Source organism: Episyrphus balteatus, chromosome 3, assembly GCF_945859705.1.
Source record: "Episyrphus balteatus chromosome 3, idEpiBalt1.1, whole genome shotgun sequence".
NCBI classification, from domain to species: domain Eukaryota; kingdom Metazoa; phylum Arthropoda; class Insecta; order Diptera; family Syrphidae; genus Episyrphus; species Episyrphus balteatus.
This window is the reverse complement of record NC_079136.1, coordinates 91961076-91982328: the sequence shown is the minus strand read 5'-3', so window position 1 is coordinate 91982328 and position 21253 is coordinate 91961076. Positions and strand designations below refer to the sequence as shown.

At 31.4% G+C, this 21253-nt stretch overlaps 1 protein-coding gene across 3 annotated transcripts; it reads right to left on the bottom strand.

Annotated features, from left to right (window-relative positions):
- Positions 1-5292: 5292 nt before the first annotated feature.
- LOC129914420 (ATP-binding cassette sub-family B member 6) lies at positions 5293-16233 on the bottom strand. 3 transcript variants are annotated; one of them, XM_055993674.1, is made up of 7 exons: positions 15956-16233; positions 10164-10505; positions 9897-10096; positions 9520-9833; positions 9057-9461; positions 8820-8995; positions 5293-6665 (listed from the first exon to the last, which is right to left on the bottom strand). In XM_055993674.1, the coding sequence occupies exons 2-7, from the start codon at positions 10461-10463 to the stop codon at positions 5508-5510; spliced, it is 2553 nt and encodes an 850-aa protein (XP_055849649.1). In that variant the 5' UTR covers positions 10464-10505; positions 15956-16233; the 3' UTR covers positions 5293-5507. The 3 variants fall into 3 exon arrangements, with proteins under 3 accessions (XP_055849649.1, XP_055849648.1, XP_055849647.1); XM_055993673.1 differs by having other exon boundaries at positions 10164-10501; XM_055993672.1 differs by having other exon boundaries at positions 10164-10486; positions 15956-16232.
- Between the last annotated feature and the right edge of the window lie 5020 nt (positions 16234-21253).

The window sequence follows — 21253 nt, the reverse complement described above, 5'->3', positions numbered from 1 at the left end:
ATTTTTGTTCACTTTTGAATTGACGGACAGATTTTTAACTACTTTTTAAAGAAGAAGTCCAATAGCTATGAAAATTTTAAACTGTAGTGGCCTAAATATTGTAAAAAATTATAAAAGAAATTAATTGTTAAAATTCCTTTATTGGTATTTATTGTGAACGAAAAAGTAAGATGATGAACGAAAAAATACTATTTTATAAACTTGTTGGAATAAATTTAAAAAATTTTGTTAGAACAATCATAAGAGTGGCTACCAGCCATTTCGGGATTATTTATTCCTTACCGGACATCCGTATACATTTTTGTCTAAAGCTCAATACATCTCTTTCAGTTTTCAGTTAATTAAAATATTATAAATAAAAAACTCGATCAATTAAAAAAGGTTACAAGATTATGTAACATCCAAAAATCTCATAAATTAATTACAATGAAACGTGCGTCGTCTTAACTTTGCCTTGCGAAATACTATTTGAGACACAAAACGACCCACTGCAATATAGACATACAAAATCAATGAAATATGATCTATGTATTTATATTATCAAATATAATTAAGTTTATTCTCCTTTTTGTTCTTTCAAAATTAAAAATGTTTCTGTGTTTTTTTGTTTGTCTATGCGATTTAGTTTCCTTTACTTAGCATGGTTAAGTTTCATTTCAAAATACATTTACGTAAGTTAAGTTAAAAGATGTCATTAATAATAATTCATTGTTATTATTATTATTATTCGTTTTTATGGAATCCTAGTACTTAAGTTATATTTGGAAAAAAAATTATAAAAAGAGATTTTTGAATATAAATAAATATGTTATTAGAACAGAAAATGTTTGTGAGATAAATAAACAAACATTGTATAATTTTTTTCTTTAAAAAATAACAACTAATATGTACCGGATGGTGATGGTGAAAATGTAACTTAAAGCAACAGAATGACTAGTCAAATTTTGAATGACTAGTTGTAACTAAGCTTAACCGGTCACTGTGGCGTATGTGGAACATTTTTATCTACATATATAAAAGACATATATTTTTGTACCCAAGTCTCTAAACAAGTTTTGATTTAAATACGAGTAATATGCTCTTGCTTATAGTGAACAGGACTATGCATCCCTGCTGAATAAATGTATTTAAAAATATTTGATCCAAATCCAACGACATCAAAAGAAACGTCTCTTTGAGCTACATGTATTAATACATGAAAACCAAAACTTTCTTTGATGTCTGGCTTCTGGGTTATTTGCAACCCAAATAATGGCCCCTATTACGGTTGTCAAATATCAATTGATAGACAAACGATAAACTTATCAATTGATAGGTAGAAGGTCAATGGTATTACGGTTGTCAATTGATAAATTTGTCCTTATTGTGAACATTGATCAAAATACAAATGTGAATAATGTGTTGCCGTTTCATTCCAAACAAATTTCTTTCGTCGTTGTTGGCCTTGGTTTTTTAACTTGCGGATTGTTATTCCAAAAACAATGTAAGTGCAATCGAAATATTTTTTTTTCCTAACATATGAGATATTTTCGAATCAAAGTCTCGAAACAAGTTTTGGTTCACAATGAGTAGGGCTTTCCATTTATGTGAAAAAATCACAAAAATTTTTTTTTTAATTTTCGAAAAAAATCAAGGTTACCCTTGCCTAAAAAAAAAATGCATTTTCAAAAAAGTTCTCTAAATCCATTAAGTGATACATCAAAAGCAAAGGCCTCTTTGAGCTCTATTCATAACTGAAAACCAAAAGTTTGTTGCAGGTCTGGTTGCTGAATTATTTGCTATCGAAATATTTTTTTTTTTAATATCAGAAGAAGATATTTTCGGATCAAGGTGTCGAAAAAAGTTTTGGTTAACGCATATAACCTCACAATGAAGAGGCCTATCCATTTAGGTAAAAATATTACATATCAATTTTTTTAAGATTTTCGATAAAAAATCAAGGTTAACCCCTTGCCTGAAAATAATGCATTTTCAAAAAAGTCTTCCAAATCCATCTGGTTACTGAATTATTTGCTATCGAAATATATTTTTTTTTAACATTCGGAAGCAGATATTTTCGGATCAAGGTTTCGAAACAAGATTTGGTTTACGGTTTACAGACATGAGCTCACAATTTATGTAAAAAATTATAAATTTATTTTTTTTTGGATTTTTGAGAAAAAATAATGCCTAAAAATAAAATAAAAATAATGCTATTTTTGTGTTGACGTTTCATTCCAAATAAATTTATTTCGTCGTTGTTGGCCTTGGTTTTTTAACTTGCGGATTGTTATTCCAAAAATAATGTAAGTGCAATCGAAATATTTTTTTTCTAACATTCGGAAGAAGATATTTTCGGATCAAAGTCTCGAAACAAGATTTGGTCACAATGAATAGGCCTATCAATTTATGTAAAAAATTACAAATCAATTTTTTTAGGATTTTCGAGAAAAAATCAAGGTTAACCACTTGCTTGCTTGAATTTTCAAAAAAGTTCTCTAAATCCATGAAGTGATACATCAAAAGAAAGGCCTCTTTAAGCTCTATTCATAGCTGGAAACCAAAAATTTCTTGGAAGTCTGCTTGCTGAATTATTCCCAATCGAATTATTTTTTTTCTTACATCCGGAAGCAGATATTTTCGGATCAAGGTCTTGTAACAAGTTTTGGTTAACACATAAAAGCTCACAATGAAGAGGCCTATCCATTTAGGTAAAAAAATTACAAATCTATTTTTTTTTAGGATTTTCGAGAAAAAATCAAGGTTAACCCCTTGCCTAAAAATGATGAATTTTCAAAAAAGTTCTCTAAATCCATAAAGTGATACATCAAAAGAAAGGCCTCTTTGAGCTCTATTCATAACTGAAAACAAAAGTTTCTTGGAAATCTGGTTGCTGAATTATTTCCAATCGAAATATTTTTTTTTTCTTACTTTCGGAAGCAGATATTTTCGGATCAAGGTCTCGAAACAAGATTTGGTTTACAGATATGAGCTCACAATAAATAGGCCTATCGATTTATATAAAAAAATTACAAATCAATTTTTTTACGATTTTCGAGAAAAAATCAAGGTTAATCCCTTGCCTAAAAATAATGAATTTTCAAAAAAGTTCTCTAAATCCATAAAGTGATACATCAAAAGAAAGGCCTCTTTGAGCTCTATTCATAACTGAAAACTGAATTATTTCCGATGGAAATATTTTTTTTTTCTTACATTCGGAAGCAGATACTTTCGGATCAAGGTCTCGAAACAAGATTTGGTTTATAGATATGAGCTCACAATGAATAGGCCTATCGATTTATGTACAAAATTACAAATCTAATTTTTTTGTTGAATTTTTGAGAAAAAATCAAGGTTAACCTCTTGCCTAAAAATAATGAATTTTCAAAAAAGTGCAATCGAAATATTTTTTTTCTCTAACATTCGGTGATACATCAAAAGAAAGGCCTCTTTGAGCTCTATTCATAACTGAAAACCAAAAGATTCTTGGACGTATGGTTGCTGAATTATTTCCAATCGAAATATTTTATTCTTACATTCGGAAGAAGATATTTTCGGATCAAGGTCTCGAAACAAGATTTGGTTTACAGATATGAGCTCACAATGAATAGGCCTATCGATTTATGTAAAAAATTACAAATCTAATTTTTTTTTGATTTGTGAGAAAAAATCAAGGTTAACCCATTGCCTAAAAATAATGCATTTTCAAAAAAGTTCTCTAAATCCATTCAGTGATACATCAAAAGAAAGGCCTCTTTGAGCTCTATTCATAACTGGAAACCAAAAGTTTCTTGGACGTGTAACGTCTAACATTCGGAAGAAGATATTTTCGGATCAAGGTCTCGAAACAAGATTTGGTTTACAGATATGAGCTCACAATAAATAGGCCTATCGATTTATATAAAAAAATTACAAATCAATTTTTTTACGATTTTCGAGAAAAAATCAAGGTTGCCTAAAATAATGCATTTTCAAAAAAGTTCTCTAAATCCATTAAGTGATACATCAAAAGAAAGGCCTCTTTGAGCTCTATTCATAACTGAAAACCAAAAGTTTCTTGGAAGTCTGGTTGCTGAATTATTTCCAATCGAAATATTTTTTTTTTCTTACATTCGGAAGCAGATATTTTCGGATCAAGGTCTCGAAACAAGATTTGGTTTACAGATATGAGCTCACAATGAATAGACCTTTCCATTTGTGTAAAAAATACAAATCTATTTTTTTTAAGGATTTTCGAGAAAAAATCTTGCCTAAAATAGTGCATTTTCAAAAAAGTTCTCTAAATGCATAAAGTGTTACATCAAAATTAAGGCCTTTTTAAGCTCTTAATTTGCATGTAAGTTATTAACGCTAAAATCATTTCCAACGCTAAGTTGATAACTCCCTTGTCCACAAAATTATGATACTGTTGCTAGTTTAAGAACATTCGTTATGGATTGTTGTCTCTTCAATGGTGGAAACCTGTCTTCAAAGTCCCTGAGTACATCTACGAATGCTTCTTTAGAAAGTCGGATATTCAGTAAAAAAAAAAAAAACTGATAATGAGTTGGAATTAAAAACCACTCATATATTTTCTCGTAAGCACAATGGATTTGAAGCATCCCGTATTTTTCTTCTTATAATGGCTTGCTTAAATCAAATTTCTTCATCATTTTCGCTCTCTAAGAGATAATTCTATTAACGATACTTTTTTTTTTATTGCAACACAATTTTTTTCACAAAACCTATTTTATTTGACTGAAAATCCAACAACGACGCGACGTTCTCTTAGTAAAAAAAAATATGATGAGAAAAATCTAAATCTAAATTTGCAATTGATGGAAAATTTGAAACAGCAACATTTTTGATATCCATAATACCGAGTTTATCAAAAGAACTATTCACATTAGAATTCAAATTTATAGCAAACACACAGTTTACCAAAAATTTAGATAGTCGATCACGGTAATACCGATTCATTCATTTTGTTGATAAATATCAAATATCGTGTTGATATTTGACAACTGTAATTTGATTGATTGATTTTTTTTATTTGTTCAAAACTGTAATTTTTTTTTGTTTATTTTGATTTTTTTTCTAAAAATTCATCTTTAAGTTTTAAATAAGTTGTTTTTTGTTTTTGTATATTTTTAATTGAGGCAATGTGAATTCGAAGAGAAATTCGAACACCCTATTAACTTACCTTAACAGCAACTTAAACAAGCGGCTGCAATCACGCCACTATTTCGACTCATACGTCTATTCAACTCAAGCTAAAAAGTGATTAATTTGGTTCTATAAAATTTCATTTCTTTTACAATAAAAAGTCAATAATTCGATATTAAAAATATTTTTTTAATTTAAAGTCAGCTCTCTCACACAATAACGCAAACCTATCGGTTTCAAAACAAAATAAGTTTTTTTATATTTTACACAATAACCTATCAAAACTAGCTGCCCTTTCATTCTTATTTAAATATTTCCATGCATTTTATAATTTAATTTTCTAAAATAAGTTCTCAACGTCTAAAGACGTTTATTTTTTTTAACTAATTTTTACCATGGCTATGACCATGCCCAGCTTTTACAACTGATCCCCCAGTGGTGGTAATCTTGGAAACACCATCCGTTTTGTCAGTCTCACTATCACTACTAGTTGTTGCAGCGTCCAAGTTTTGTAATTGCTGATTCCACATTCCAGCATATACACCATTGCGTTGCACCAAATCATCGTGACGACCTCGTTCAACAATGCCGCCATCTTGAAGCACAAGTATTTCATCAGCATGAATAACCGTTGATAGCCGATGTGCTATTATTATAGTTGTTCTGTTTGCACAGACTCTAGATAGCGCTGCCTGAATATTCCGTTCAGTGTGTGTATCTAAAGCGCTAGTAGCTTCATCGAGAAGTACAATTACAGGAGCCTTGAGTAACGTTCTTGCAATAGCTACTCTTTGTTTCTCGCCACCACTCAAACGTAGCCCCCGTTCTCCAACTTTTGTATCATATCGATCTGGGAACGATAGGATACGTTCATGCATGTCAGCGTTGCGTGCTGCCTCAAAAACTTCATCAGCCGATGAACCAATTTTTCCATACTCAATATTGTAGAATATGGTATTATTGAATAGAACTGTATCTTGGGGCACAACTCCAATACACTGACGTAATGTGCTTTGTTTCACGAGCTTAATGTTTTGTCCATCAACAAGAATACCTCCTTGCATCACATCATAGAAACGGAAGAGTAACCGAACAATAGTACTTTTACCAGCACCAGATGGACCCACAATTGCAACAGTTTTGCCCGAATTAACAGTGAAACTAACATTGCGAAGGACAATTTTTTCAGGGCTATAACCAAATGTTACATTGGAGAATTCAATTTTACCACCTGAACAAAGGAGACTTGATGCTCCAGGAGCATCAAATACTTCTTCTTCTTCTTTCAGCAAATCAAACATATTTTCCATATCGACAAAATTCTTTTGAATAGCACGATAATATGTTCCGAACCAATTCAATGGCATGTATAAATCCATGAGGTATGTGAAGAAGAGAACATAGTCACCAACAGTAAGTATTTTATGATTGGCTACGAGATAAACACAGAGTAGGGAGCCAGTTAGAAGGCCCATGCATAGGATGATGTTTTGCGATGTATTCAAAATGTTTAGAGTCAATAATGAACGGAATTCTTCTTTCTAGAAAGAAAAATAAGAGGAAGAATGAAGGAATTTTTATTTTAAGAAAGTGTTATATTATAAAAATTGTAAAAATTATGTCTTTTTCGTTTCAAAAGGAAATAGGACGTATTTTACTGGGGATGAACGTAAAGCAAATTCTTTGTTATTAAGTATAAATTTGTTAAATAAATATATATAAAATCGCTAGGTGATGCGTCATGTGAAAAAAAAAAATAAAAATTGCATCACTTAACATAGAAATAAAATACCAAATACTCCGGTCAAATAAGGATTTAACCTCGGAATGAATTCTAATAAACCTAAAGTTCTCTTAACATCTCTTTGTTTGGAAATTCTATAACTTACTTCAAAAGTCTAGAAAAATCGAGTATCAGTGATTTTGTGGCGATTTTAAAGATCTAACTGACAGGTTAGTAAAAAATAAATGTTTTGACGTGTTTTTAAAATGCGACAACAGAAGCCATCTTTGTGCAATTTGATCGAAAGAAAGTATGCCCATTAAATGGAGACCGGAGTTGTGACGCCACATCTCTAAAAAAAGAGAGACTCTGAACCAGAGTTGTAAAATTATCAATTGAAAAAAATGCATTTGAAATTTTTAAAAATATTTATTGCAACTGAACAAAATTTGGATTAAAAAAAAATTTGCAGCTGAAAAATACTTGCATTCAAAAAAATATTTATTGCAAATAAAAAAAAAATTTGCAATAAAAAAATGTTGTAATTGACAAGTATTTGCATTGAAAACAAAATGTTTATTTATTTTGCATTAAAAAATAAATTTAATTGCAGATAAAAAATTTTCTGCATTGAAAAAAAAAATTCAATGCAAAATGTGTTCATTAAATATTTTTTTTTTAATATTCGTCGAATTTCTTACAATTTTGGCATACATAAGCTATTTCAACCATAATATTGAACCTAGTGTAATGCCAAATAGTCAAAATTGTAAGAAATTCGACGAATATAAAAAAAAATATTTAATGCAAAAATTTTGCATTGATTTTTTTTTCAATGCAGAAAATTTTTTATTTGCAAAAAAAATTTATTTTCAATGCAAATATTTTTCATTTGCAATAAATATTTTTTTAATGCAAACATTTTTAATTTGCAATAAATATTTATTTAAAAAAATTGTAATGGAAAACAAATGCATTAAAAAAAAAAATTTACAACCCTGCTCTGAACTGCGCCAACTACAATGGTACAAATCTTCTTAACATCGCATATATCGACATTTTTGTGTGATCGTCCTGAAATTTTTGATAGCAATTCAATGTAGTTTAAGGCAATACAATTAACAATTGACCAAATTACAACACTCATATCTGAGTACCTTAGAGAAAACACAAGGAATACCAAATCGATACATACCATCTTATTTATTGAATTTAAATTATGATAGTCTGAATATGGTATTTTTCTCAATGATAATGGGTGCATTCACGTATGTATAGGATAGGAATAGGTTATCCAAGATACCTAAGCATCCGATGCGTTTGTGAACACGAATCACCTGTTATTCAAATTTCCCATGAGAAAGATAGGCATCCAGGAATTTTGAGGATACCTTTAGATTTATTTTACTTTTCAGCATAACGCACGTTGGGACACATAGAGTCACAATTAAAAAAAACACGATTTTTCAGGAGAAGTAAAATAAAAAAAATCATAAAACTAAATTTACGTAAAAACAGATAAATTTGATAACGAGACTGCTATCTTGCGGCGAGTTTTGTAAATAGTCACACCATTTGGTACGAAGTGACACATTTTGAGTTGTGACACTATCTTTCCCACCGTGCAATATGTGAACATATCAATTAATCAACTTTGATTTAACATGGGATTACAAGATTTGACTGTCGATGAAAAAAGATGCCCAATACTGCCTACTCGTAAAAAATATGAAATAGACAACTTTGTAGTAGTCAGCTCGCTACGCTCAAAGAAAGGCTCTACACCGCAGTTGTGCGTTCAGAAACCGCATACGGTTCACAATGTTGGACAATGCACAAAAAATGTGAGTGTAAGTTAAAGTCAGCTGAGATGAAGATGCTTCATATGACAGCAAGAGTAACAAAGCTAGGTACTTCCGACCCCATTATTTTTTAAAAGCCAAAAGTTTTAGATTATAAAATGATAATTTACCTGATATTTCAAAATTGCTTCTCTATAAGCATCAACTTCATATTGCTCTGCACCATAATATTTAACAGTTTCAAAATTTAACAAAGAATCAACGCTACGTGCACGTTGTTCGTTGTCAGCTTGATTCATTTGCCTCTGGAATTTTGTTCGCCATTCCGTTATAGCTATGGTACACACTAAAAGAAACAAAAGTCATATTAGAGATGCTTATAGAAATAATATAGTAATTTAACTTACTTATATATAGAAACATTGTAAGGAACACAATCAAACCGAAATACCAATTGAATGCATACACAAAGAAAACTACAGCTACAATAATATCAATAATCGTTGGAGCGATGGAGAAGATAATATAATTTAAAAGATTATTTATTGAATCAGTTCCTCGGTCCATCACACGAAGCACTTCTCCGGTTTTTCTTTGTAAATGCCAACGCAAGGATAAATTATGCAAGTGTCTAAACAGATCCACTTCTATTTCTCGGGTTGTGTATTGCTGAACTCGAATCCACAAAAACGAACGTAAATTGTTCAGCAGACCCATTGTTCCAGTTCCTCCGCCTTGTAAAAATGACAATCCCACAAATATAAGCACAAAGTCCCATCGAAATGAGATAGGTTCTTCTGTTAAGCTGTCAACTAATAAAAGAAATGTTTTTTTAGTCTTAATATAATGTGTTTTTATTTTAAGGCTTACCAAGTTTTTTGCGATATATTGGAAGGAACAATCTTATCACTCGTCCTGCTATCAATAAAGTAATACAGATTACTACAGCAATCTGGAGCCAGGTATCTTTTTTAGGCCAGAGATAAGGAAATAGTCGACATAGCTTTTTCCATGCATTGTGAAAGGCTGAACGGCTTATATCTGGGTTCACAAGCTCTTCGCGTTCATTGCCATCACGATGGTAAGGCCATGATAGACCAGGAGCCTTGAGGCCAAGAACGAATATTAATAAAGAAAATATGTAGCGGCATCCAAATAATCCCATCTCGACTTTATCCTTTGTACTAAAGAAATAAAATTATACACGTATAAAAGATCCTAAATAATTTTTCATTATTGAAAATAACCTCTTTAGGCTAAACCACCAATCTTCTTGACGCAAGTTTACGAAAGCCAAATTTTCATTAATAAATCCAAGTGTCCAGAATAGTAGCAAAACTAATCCATGTCCTCGTGTCGGCACTGAGGGAAGTTGATAAAATCTTTCTTTTATAACCAAACAAATTGAGTAAGGATAGGCAAAACAGGTTAGGGCAACAGTTAGAATCTTTGAAAAAATATTAAAAAAAATTAAATTTATTTTTTCTTGAATCACAAAGTTTGAGATTACTCACCATATATCCATATATTTCTCCCTTATCATAAACATAGTACATCAATAAAAATCGAATAACGAAAAGTAATGGAAAGAAAGCCAATAGGAACAACTGTAGTCCGTAGAGACGTGATTTTGATATCTGACTTAGATCTGTTATCCTGGTTGCATATTTTTTATACATAATTAGTTGTATAGTGCCAAAGAGAAGGATAAAACCAGCAACAACAGACGAACCAACTGTGTCCATAAAGCAATGGGATATGCCATGGTTGACCCACACTTGGGAAAGGGTAACGTTGGGTGGACAGTAAAGCATTTTTGTTTATTCTAAGAGGATTCCTGGAAGAAAAGATTCTAACTAAATTAAGTTAAATAATATCAATAGTAATTTTATGATAAGATTGATTCGTTATTACTTTCAAAGCTAAATTTTCTAGCCATTAAAACTTTTTTCACAAAAGAGAAAACCCGCGGAAGAACAAACAACCTAGATACCAATTTAAATGGATTTGCTTAAAAAATTAACTCTTCAACATACAATTTCCTGATTCACTTTGCCTGGCTGTATATTTAAATCACTTAATTATTTGAAGTTATAATTCCCATAATATGAATCATTTTAAACGAGGAAGTCTGAAAAATTGTCCGCAAATTGATCTGCACGTGACCGTGGAGTAATGCAACAAATTTTTTGGTTCTCTGGTTTCTACAATAAAGGGTCAATTTTTTGTTAAAAGATTCATATAAATAGCCTAGGCAAATTAGTCAAAAATTGGTCATGAAATCGCATTTTTTGCGGGATAAAATTTGTTTCATGGGATATGTTTCGTCGATATAATTATAATAAAAATCAATTTGTTAGGATGATAGGATGTCGGGAGAACGCCATCTGGGAAAAAAAGTTAGTACTGTCATTATTTTATAGCTCCATTTTTACTCATTTAAACAAAAAATGAGCAAGGACAAACTTATTCACAACAAAATTATATAAAAAATTATATGTAAACGAATTTCGTGAGTTTATTAAATAAAATTCTATAGTTGGTCAAAGTCTTAATCTGATTGGAAAGGTGGAAGCAAAATGGCATTTTTTCATATATCTGACGAAGGGTTGGTGATGAATGACCAAAACCCATAATCCCAAAGAGAAAATCTCCAAACCCAAAATCCCCAAGACAGACCTGGGTATAGACAAAATCTCCAGGAAAAAAATCTCAAAAAAAAAAAATCACTATAAGTCAAATTAAATTATCTATTACGTTTTTGTTTTTGCAAATTGGAGATTTTTGGGGATTTGGAGAAAATGGGAGAAAGAATTATTTGTAGGAGATTTTGTACATTGGATGCCTTTCCCCATTTTGTCCATCGGGTCAAAAATTTTATGGAGATTTTATCCGATTGAAATTTTTCTTTTGAGATAGTGTAGGTTTCCCTCTGACGAAATTTTGATTTGTTATTTTTATTGTTAATAAGTTTGTTTTTATATTGAAGGTTTTCACCTTGTGTGTGTTGCCACCAAGTTCATAAGCTGGAGTTATAACTATTTCACGGGGACCAACCCGACCATCAGACTCCTTTCAGTGGTGCTAAGTCGCTTATGTTCAATTAATTTTGAAAATTGCCCGAGATAGCTTTGAACTCACGACCTAGCGTTTGGGAGGCCGACACACTTCGCATCGCACCACCGCTGCCACTTGTGAATTTGTTACCCCGAAAAGGTTTTCCAACTATCAATTTTACTTGAAACGACTAGCATTTTTATTAACTCACATAAGTCTCTTGTTGTTCATTCGGTTTCTTTCTCTTTTTCTCCAACTCTTTTCGTATGACAACAATTCGTTGTTGGTATTCAAGGAGGGAGATGATCGGAAAGAGGTCAACACAGGTCAAATTTTTAATTCATTTGAATAGGTTTCTGTATGGCTTCTTCATACTAGCAGGGCAACTGCTTGTTAATCTTGGGTTATTTTCGGTTAAAATAAGTAAAAACGGAGCTATTAAATAAACACGTTACCAACCTCTTTTTTAAGATTGCGGGTGACTCCCGAATTTCCCGCAAGTTATGCAATTTCATTTACTTATTTGCCTGGGATATAGATTTGATTTAGATTTAGTGGACCGACCTTGAATGAACAATAGTTTCATTAAGAATGAAAATATAAGCAGGCCTATTACTGACATTTATTTGAATGGTGTAGTGCTTCCCAAGTGTGAAAAGTTTAAATATCTGAGATCTATGATAAATAACGAAGGTACTTGTGAGACGATAAGCGTAGGGTGGATGAAGTGGCGGCAAAATTCTGCTATATACTGTGATCGAAAAATGCCCCCTAAGCCGAAAGGAAGACTCTACACCGCAGTTGTTCGTCCACCACTCACATACGGTTCTCAATGTTGGACAATGTATACAAATTTTGAGAGTAAGTTAACTCCATCTGAGATGAAGATGCTTCGTATGACAAAGATGCAGGAGTAACAAAGCTTGATAAAATTAGAAGTACGAAGATCCGAGGAAGCCTTCATGTTAAAAATACCATCTCCCAAAAAATTTAACACGACCGTGTGATATTTATGATCCCCTCGGCATCGAGATCAAAACAGCGCAGAAGGAAGAAGAATGAAAATATAAGCAGAAAATATTTAATATTTAATATTTTCTTTGATTTTTATACAGAAATGTGATTCCAAAGTCTACAGTGATTTTGAGCAAAGTAATCAGAATAACAAAATATTTTCAACAGTTTTCATACAATTATTTAAGTGGTAATTTTCTGGTGCTGATTGTTCTAAATACCGACAATAAGAATCTTTCGAACGAAACGAGTGGCCGCATACTAAAAATATTTTAATTAATTGATGTGGTCAGTGTTGCCGAATGAAAAAATAAAAAATCATGATTTGAGAAAAAAAATCATGATTTGACCAAATTTGGGAAAAATAAAACGAAAATTTTTTTAGTTTGTACTTCTGAGATTTATGTTTACGTAAATGTGCTTGGTACTGAACAATTTAGATAATGGTAATGGGCCATTTTCATAGTCATATTTTAAAAGTTTCTAACCAGTTTAGAAGCAGGTCTTTTCCAAAGAAAAATGATATAGAAGTGGGTCTAAATTCGCTGCCTCAAAACTATAATGTTCTATGTTTCAAAAAAATGTTTCGAGAAAATCGACTACAAATTTGGAGTATCAGAATTTCACCCTTTATTTATGTATTTTTGCATGAAAATAGAAAATTAACTACCGTAGCTGGATAATCTATCAATTCAAATGCTAAAATTTCTTTTTTGATGCTGGAAATCTGTTTAATTAACGTTTTTCTGTTTTGACAAAGAACATTTATTTGATTTCCTTGCATTTCGAGTTGATTTTTTTGTTCTATGTTCGACATACAACATTATAGTAATGAGTATGGTATATGAAAATAACCAACTTACAGTCAAGACAAACAATATTTTTGGAGTAATTATATTGCTTTTTAAGCTTTTTGTTGTTTTTTTTTTTATTAAAAACCATAAATTTAATGAAGTGCATCAAGCAAGTTCAAAGATTTCAAATTAGTATTTACCAAGAAATTAGCAAAAAAATATAATTACACAGCAATTATTTAAATAAACATTCAAGTGAAACTTGCTTACAAACTATTGCTGATTACTGTCAGTAACTTTTTCAAAAAAGCCATAATCGACTTTATTTTGGAGTCCGGCAGCTAATTTTTAAATGTAAAATGTTCTATGCAACTTAAAAGTAGTCATTTTTGTATGGGGTTCAAATGAGGCAAATTGTTCTATGTCAACTAAGAACTTTATAGTACTGAGTATAAGCCATTATATCCGAAAATTGAATATTTGTTTTGGCCATAAATATTGTATTAAGCCAAAAATAAATTTTTTGTGGACACGGTCTTGCAGCCATTAAAAAGACGAAAATTTTTATATGGGTAAAAAAGTCATTTTTTTCCATTTCTTCGACATAGAACATTATAGTTTTGAGGCAGCGAATTGTCTATGAATAAGATAAACCTCAGTCTATCTTAGAAGCAAGAAAATAACAGCTTAGTGCCTGGCTACACGGTGATTTTTCAATCGCCTAAGCAGTGAGTTTGTTGGCAAGAGGGATGAGGAGTAAAGGGGGAAGATGCTCACGAAGGGAACTGAATTTTCTGAGGGTAGTACAGTTCCATTACTAAATTTTTTCTCTTTTTGACGTTTGTTTCTAGAAAATGTAAAAGTGGAACGTGATTGGGCACAACAGTGTGTAGCCACCGCATGTGATTTTTCAATCGATTGAAAAATCACTGTGTAGCCAGGCACTTATGAAAGAACTATGAATATGGCTCAAATCTACTTTAAAATCAAAGCAATTGTGATTTTTGACAATTTCGTTCGTGTGTAAAAGACCAATGGGTGATTTATAAGAAAACCTGGGGTTTATCACCTTCATAGACAACGTAGACCCCAATTTCCTATGGAAAAAAGCTGGAAGAGCAATAGATGTGCATGTTCTGAAGTTAATTGCTTAAGCCTGGTACGCTGCTCGCGCTAAATTTTAGCCAAGAAAAAATTCCCATACAAGTTATCGATAATTTGTATGGGATCCATTTTAGCTGAGATAAATTTTTTCGATAATTTGTATGGGAGCTAAAGTTTAGCGCGAGCAGCGTACCAGGCTTTAGGAAAAAAATTAAAAAAAAATCATGATTTGAGAAAAAAAATCATGATTTCATGATTTGAGTTCAGAATTCATGAAAACTATGATAAATCATAGTTTTTTTCAACACTGGATGTGGTAAAGAAGAGTATTTTGTTTCGTTTTAAGCCTGGTACGCTGCTCGCGCTAAATTTTAGCTCCCATACAAATTATCGAAAATTTTTAGCCGAGATAAAATGGATCCCATACAAGTTACCGATAACTTGTATGGGAATTTTATCTCAGCTAAAATTTAGCGCGAGCAGCGTACCAGGCTTTAGCGGTAACTAAAACATGTCCCAGAAACCGATCACCATGTTTTTAATAAATAAAATCATTACGTTAGTATTTTTTACATTTAATGACCACAAATTATATTATTTTTACAAAAGAGCCACAAGAAGTTGTTAAACTCCAGAGAGCCAGAGCACTGGCAAATTGCTTTCCTAAATAATAAACATAATCACCTAATTTTAGGTGCACCCTACAGCCTACATTGATACCTTTTATTAATACAACTTAACTACGGTCTTGCAAAAAAAAACCGTCTGCAAAACATTGGAGTGGGGAAGTGGTGAAATTGTGTTGTGTGCAAGTTCTGATAATATTGTACATGACAATAACAAAATTTTATCTAAACGAACACAATACAAAAGAATGTGTTATCGTTTCATATTATTAGCCTTGTACTACTAATCTAGCATAATTTCTAGACGAATAATTGTAACATAAAACATTCTTTTATTCTTGAGTAAGCTCCTATCAAATTGTTGAAAGCAAACAAATATCAAGCAAAAACAAAAACTTTCACCATCAACCTCCCGCCGCCGACAAAAAAAATTGCGTAACTTAAAGTTTTAGTTATAAAATAATAAAATCCAATCTCATTTGAGATCTTGCCAATTTCAAGTAAAATTGGAAGTATTTAATTAAGAGATGCAATGAAAGTGAAATATCAAAGTTCTAGGTAGAATACCTTAAAAAAAAAGAAAGATTGACAAAAATTCAATCAATATCCCCATAAGCTGGCCATTCATTTAATTGATGAATCTTATTTGTCTCTTATGATAACAAAAATATTGTTTTCTTCTTATCAACTTTTTTCTTTATAATTAATTACCTTTAAAATGTATCCAGTGTCCGAACGACACAAAGAAAATAAAACCGAAACCACAAAACAAAATATGCAACGCACTTTTAAATTTGTTTTATTTCATAATTTATATAAATGTCAATAAATATTTATAAATAACTAAAGTAGAACATTGAAATATGTAAATGTGTACTATAAGCAAAATTTACACTTTCAGCCAAATCAATCGATTGAATTGTTTTTAATTTAAAATTAAATAATTAACACTTGTATTCTTCATGACCGAACTTCAGAAGTAATCGAATGAAATGAAATAGAAATAAAAAAAAAAATTGCTGACCCAGCAACTGACATTTGTCAGCTGATTTTGGCTTGGCATTTTTTTTTATCAGACTTGTTTGATTCGAATTTGTACATTTGAACAAGTGAACCGTTTCGTAACGTAAACGTAAGCTATAAAGTGCGTTCACATTTTTATCCTACAAATTTGTTGTAGCATGTAGCTATTTTTTATCACAGTACATTTTTATGGGTTTTGTGATCTTTTATTACATACTTCGCAGATAACGTTAAATTTGAGCTGAAATTTTGGTCTTCGCTTTTTTTTTGCCGTGCGCTTAAGCCTAGTACGCTGTTAGAGCTAAATTTTAGCTCCCATCGAAAAAATTTAGCTGAGCTAAAAATAATCCCATACAAATTATCGATAACTTGTATGGAAATTTTATCTCGGCTTAAATTTAGCTTTATCTGCGTACCAGGGGTCGAATTACGGCATACTTTCTATAACGTATGGTTGCTATGCTATCTTTTTCTACTGATTAAATAGAGACAGCAATAGTCAAAACGTTAACGTATGATCGTAATTGTATGTCGTTCGTAATTCGAACCCAGGCTTTAAGCGTAGTATGCAGCTGAAGCGAAACGAAATTTTCCATACAAAATTTCGCTAAAGAAATCTTGAACAAATCGTCACTGCTATCGGATTTTGTGATTGTTTTTTTTTTCGGGAATCGTAGAAAATTTGCGATACTAATGGAATTCATGAAACGAAACGAAATTTTCCATACAAAAATAGCACAACGAAATCTTGAACGAAATTTAATTTTTGTTGTTTTCGTTTTAAAACTTTTTTTCTGATGTTTTCTCTTGTGTTTAGTTAGTTATACTATGTTTCCACCTCAGATTTGGGTTCAGCTACCCTAAAGCCTGGTACGCTGCTCGCGCTAAATTTTAGGAGATAAAATTCCCATACAAGTTATCGATAATTTGTATGGGATCCATTTTAGCTCAGATAAAAATTTTCGATAATTTGTATGGGAGCTAAAATTTAGCGCGAGCAGCGTACCAGGCTTAAATCTAAAATTTTCACCTACTTTCAATCCGAGACTTAGGGCCTTACCAATAATGAATCGCTAAACACACGTTTAAGTAACGTCGGGTTAAATTTTATCGTCGCGTTAAATTGGGTGTATACTAATAATCAAAATAAACGCGCGTTTAACTAATTGTGCTTCTATTACCAGATCTATTACATTTGTTGTCAAAATGACATCATTGAAGTGACATTTTTTGCATGTAATGTAATAATGAACTACAAAATACCTACATACCTTCATATATTTTTATTTTGGGTGTAAAGCCTGGTACGCTGCTCGCGCTAAATTTTAGCTCCCATACAAATTATCGAAAATTTTTAGCCGAGATAAAATGGATCCCATACAAGTTATCGATAACTTGTATGGGAATTTTATCTCAGCTAAAATTTAGCGCGAGCAGCGTACCAGGCTTAAAAGTTAAAAAATGGAGCCCAAGCAAGGAGGCCAAAAGTGCATACAAAAAAACTTCATATATCGTGAAGTACGACGATGAAAATTTGCAGATCTATTTCTTTTTAAGTTTTCTTTTTCAGCCTTTTCTGAAAGTAATGAATATTTATTAATAAAAAGGATAAATATTTATAAACAAATACATTTTTCCATTTACTTATGTATTTAATAATTTGCCTCCAATATTATTAATTTTTCGCAATAACTGGTTGACTTGAAAAATGTTTTTTTTTTGCTGTCAAATGACAGTGCAAATCGTGATTTTTAATTTAACCGTGCGTTTATAGTTCAGTTTTCCAGCTATAAAATTAACGTGGCGTTTACCCTTAACTTGACTTTTAAATTGGTTATTGGTATGGAGAAATATTTAAAGCTCAGATAAATATTTAACAGATCTATTTCTTTTTAAGTTTTCTTTTTCAGCCTTTTCTGAAAGTAATGAATATTTATTAATAAAAAGGATAAATATTTATAAACAAATACATTTTTCCATTTACTTATGTATTTAATAATTTGCCTCCAATATTATTAATTTTTCGCAATAACTGGTTGACTTGAAAAATGTTTTTTTTTTGCTGTCAAATGACAGTGCAAATCGTGATTTTTAATTTAACCGTGCGTTTATAGTTCAGTTTTCCAGCTATAAAATTAACGTGGCGTTTACCCTTAACTTGACTTTTAAATTGGTTATTGGTATGGAGAAATATTTAAAGCTCAGATAAATATTTAACTGAGCTTTAAATTTGATTATTAGTAAGGCCCTTAGAATAAAACTCGAGATTTATACTAAATCTCGGATTTACGGTAGGTGGAAACGTAGTATTAGTGTTTAGTTAGCTCACGCACATTAATTGAAAAACTCAAGTTATTTTTAACCCCCCGAAAACCATATAAAGCTGTCAGACTTTTGAATTCGTTATTAGGACGCATAATACTACGTTTCCACTTATGCCTGGTACGCTGCTCGCGCTAAATTTTAGCTGAGATAAAATTCCCATACAAGTTATCGATAACTTGTATGGGATCCATTTTATCTCTGCTAAAAATTTTCGATAATTTGTATGGGAGCTAAAATTTAGCGCGAGCAGCGTACCAGGCTTTACCCTAAATCCGAGATTTAGCTAAGTAGATTTAGCATCTCGAGTTTTAGTCTAAATCCCGGATTGAAAGAAGGTGAAAATCTTATGTCGTTTTCTTTCACTCTATTAAGGAGTACTCTAAATTTTTACTCCTTTTTCTGGAGTGAAAGAACATAATGTAACTGTGTGTGTGACCATTCAAAAATGGATAATTTCCTTGAAAAAAATAGTGATAACAGGGCTAGGGAAAACATTTTATGAATTGAAAAGAAAAATTAATGTTAATAACATATGAAGCATATTACACGAAGACGGAAGGCGCAGAAATCATCTTCCAATTTCCTTTTGATTTTCGTTTCGATGCGTCGCGCGCTTCTATACGTATTATTTTTTTGAAGACGCAAATTTGACAGTTATTTTCTTTGGTTTTATTTTGTTCTTGTTTTCGTATGACGACTTCTACAGAAAAATGTAGACGCACGAGATGCACATAAGAACAAGAGAGAAAGAAAGATCGATTTCTCTTTTGCTCTTATGTGCATCTTGTCCATCTGCGTCTTCGTGTAGAAGCAGACCCAAGAGAAACGTCAAAAAGAGTCAAAACAATTTTTACCGGAGACTCACGGTAGAAAATCTTATTTCTCCTTTGCTCTTATGTGCGTCTCGCGTTTTGCGTCTTCTTGTAGAAGCGGACTTAGTTTTACTTTTGGTAAATTTTTCATTAAGCTTCTGATCGGTTTTTTCAGCCTAATTGACACACACCCTTAGTTTGATTTTATAATTGTAAAATAAAAATATCCCATCAACGCAGAAAAAATGGGATTTTTTTGTTATATGGCACAGGATTTTTTTTTTATTGATGAAGAACACTGGCGGAAAATTTTTATTATTCGGTTTTCAATTTCATTTTGGAAAAAGTGAAGAATTAACGAAAAAATGGAAGAAATATATCTGGCGGAATATAATACAGTAGAAAATATATTCATAATGGTTGTTTTCTGTTAATAACAAAAGAGTTTGAAAGAAAAAATGTTCGCATTTTTCAATTTTCAAACAAAATTTTAAAATGTCAAACTTCAAATTCATAAGTGTGTGTGCAGGTGCGTGTACAAATCGGTGTAGATCTGACTAAAAATGTGGAGTAAATCCGGGGTACTCCGTAGTACTAAAATTACTCCGGAGTAATTTTTTTTTTACACTTTTGTGGCGTCAAAGAACACAAAACCTTCAAAAGTGCAAAAATAAGTACTAAAAGGGTACTCTCATTGGAGTGAAAGAAAACGACATTAGATTTACGGCCATATTATTCACTCTGGATTTAGTTTGGATTAAAGTTAGTTTTAAATCCAATCCATTAAATCTGAATTTCATAAATCCAAGGATTTAATTTTTTGTTCATATTATTCACTCAAAAAAAATTAAGTGATTATTCAATAAATGTTGTGTGATTTGCATTAATCTTTATTTTTTCTTCACAAAATACTTGAAAAAACAACTGAACACTGTGAAAATGAATTTTACATCTGGATTTATAAAGTTAAACAGACCACCAGAGAGCAGTTTAAATTTGTTTGGATTTAACGAGATTGGATTTGAAAAATTGGATTTAAGATTGTATTTAATTAGTGAATATTATGGAATTGGATTTATTTTTGACATTTGACATTGTTTTCATCCAGATGTATTTTTTAAACTAGTGAATAATATGGCCGTTAGGGTAGCTGAACCCAAATCTGAGATTAAGCGAAGTAGATTTAAAATAAATCTCGAGATTTATTCTAAATCTACTTAGCTAAATCTCGGATTTAGCGTAGGTGGAAACATAGTATAAGGCCATGGTATAAAAAGAGAAGGTATGATCATTAGAAAAAACTCAGTATCGAGAACTGTCAAAACTTATGGCTACTTAAGGTTTTGACAGCCCAGCCCAGCCCATTGAAATTGTTGTTGTAAACAAATTTGTCTTGGAATTTGTTGTTGCTTTTGACTTTGCCAAATGCCAAACGTCAAAACCTTATTACCCCATTTTGTAAGATGGCGGCTCTAATGATCATACCTTGTCTTTTTATACCATGGTATAAGGCTATACAAATGCATACTCACATTTTGGTTATACCTCGACTCCCAAAATTTGCTGTGAAAAATGTTTAAGTCTCCAAAGTCGACAGCGAAAATGCTAAAGCTGACATTTTCCCCCGTTTTTCTTGACTTATTTTTGTCCGTTAAATTGTGGCAGATAAAAAACTGAATCTGAGCATAACTCGGTTGAATTTCTTAGATAAATTTTAGCTCACCTAAATTTTTGAGATAATTTTGTGTGGGAAATTAATCGATTCGCCACAAAAAAATCAATTTCTAAATCAGAAAATAAAATAACCAAACGAATACCCCACAAACAGACCTTTGGCAGGTACCATCAG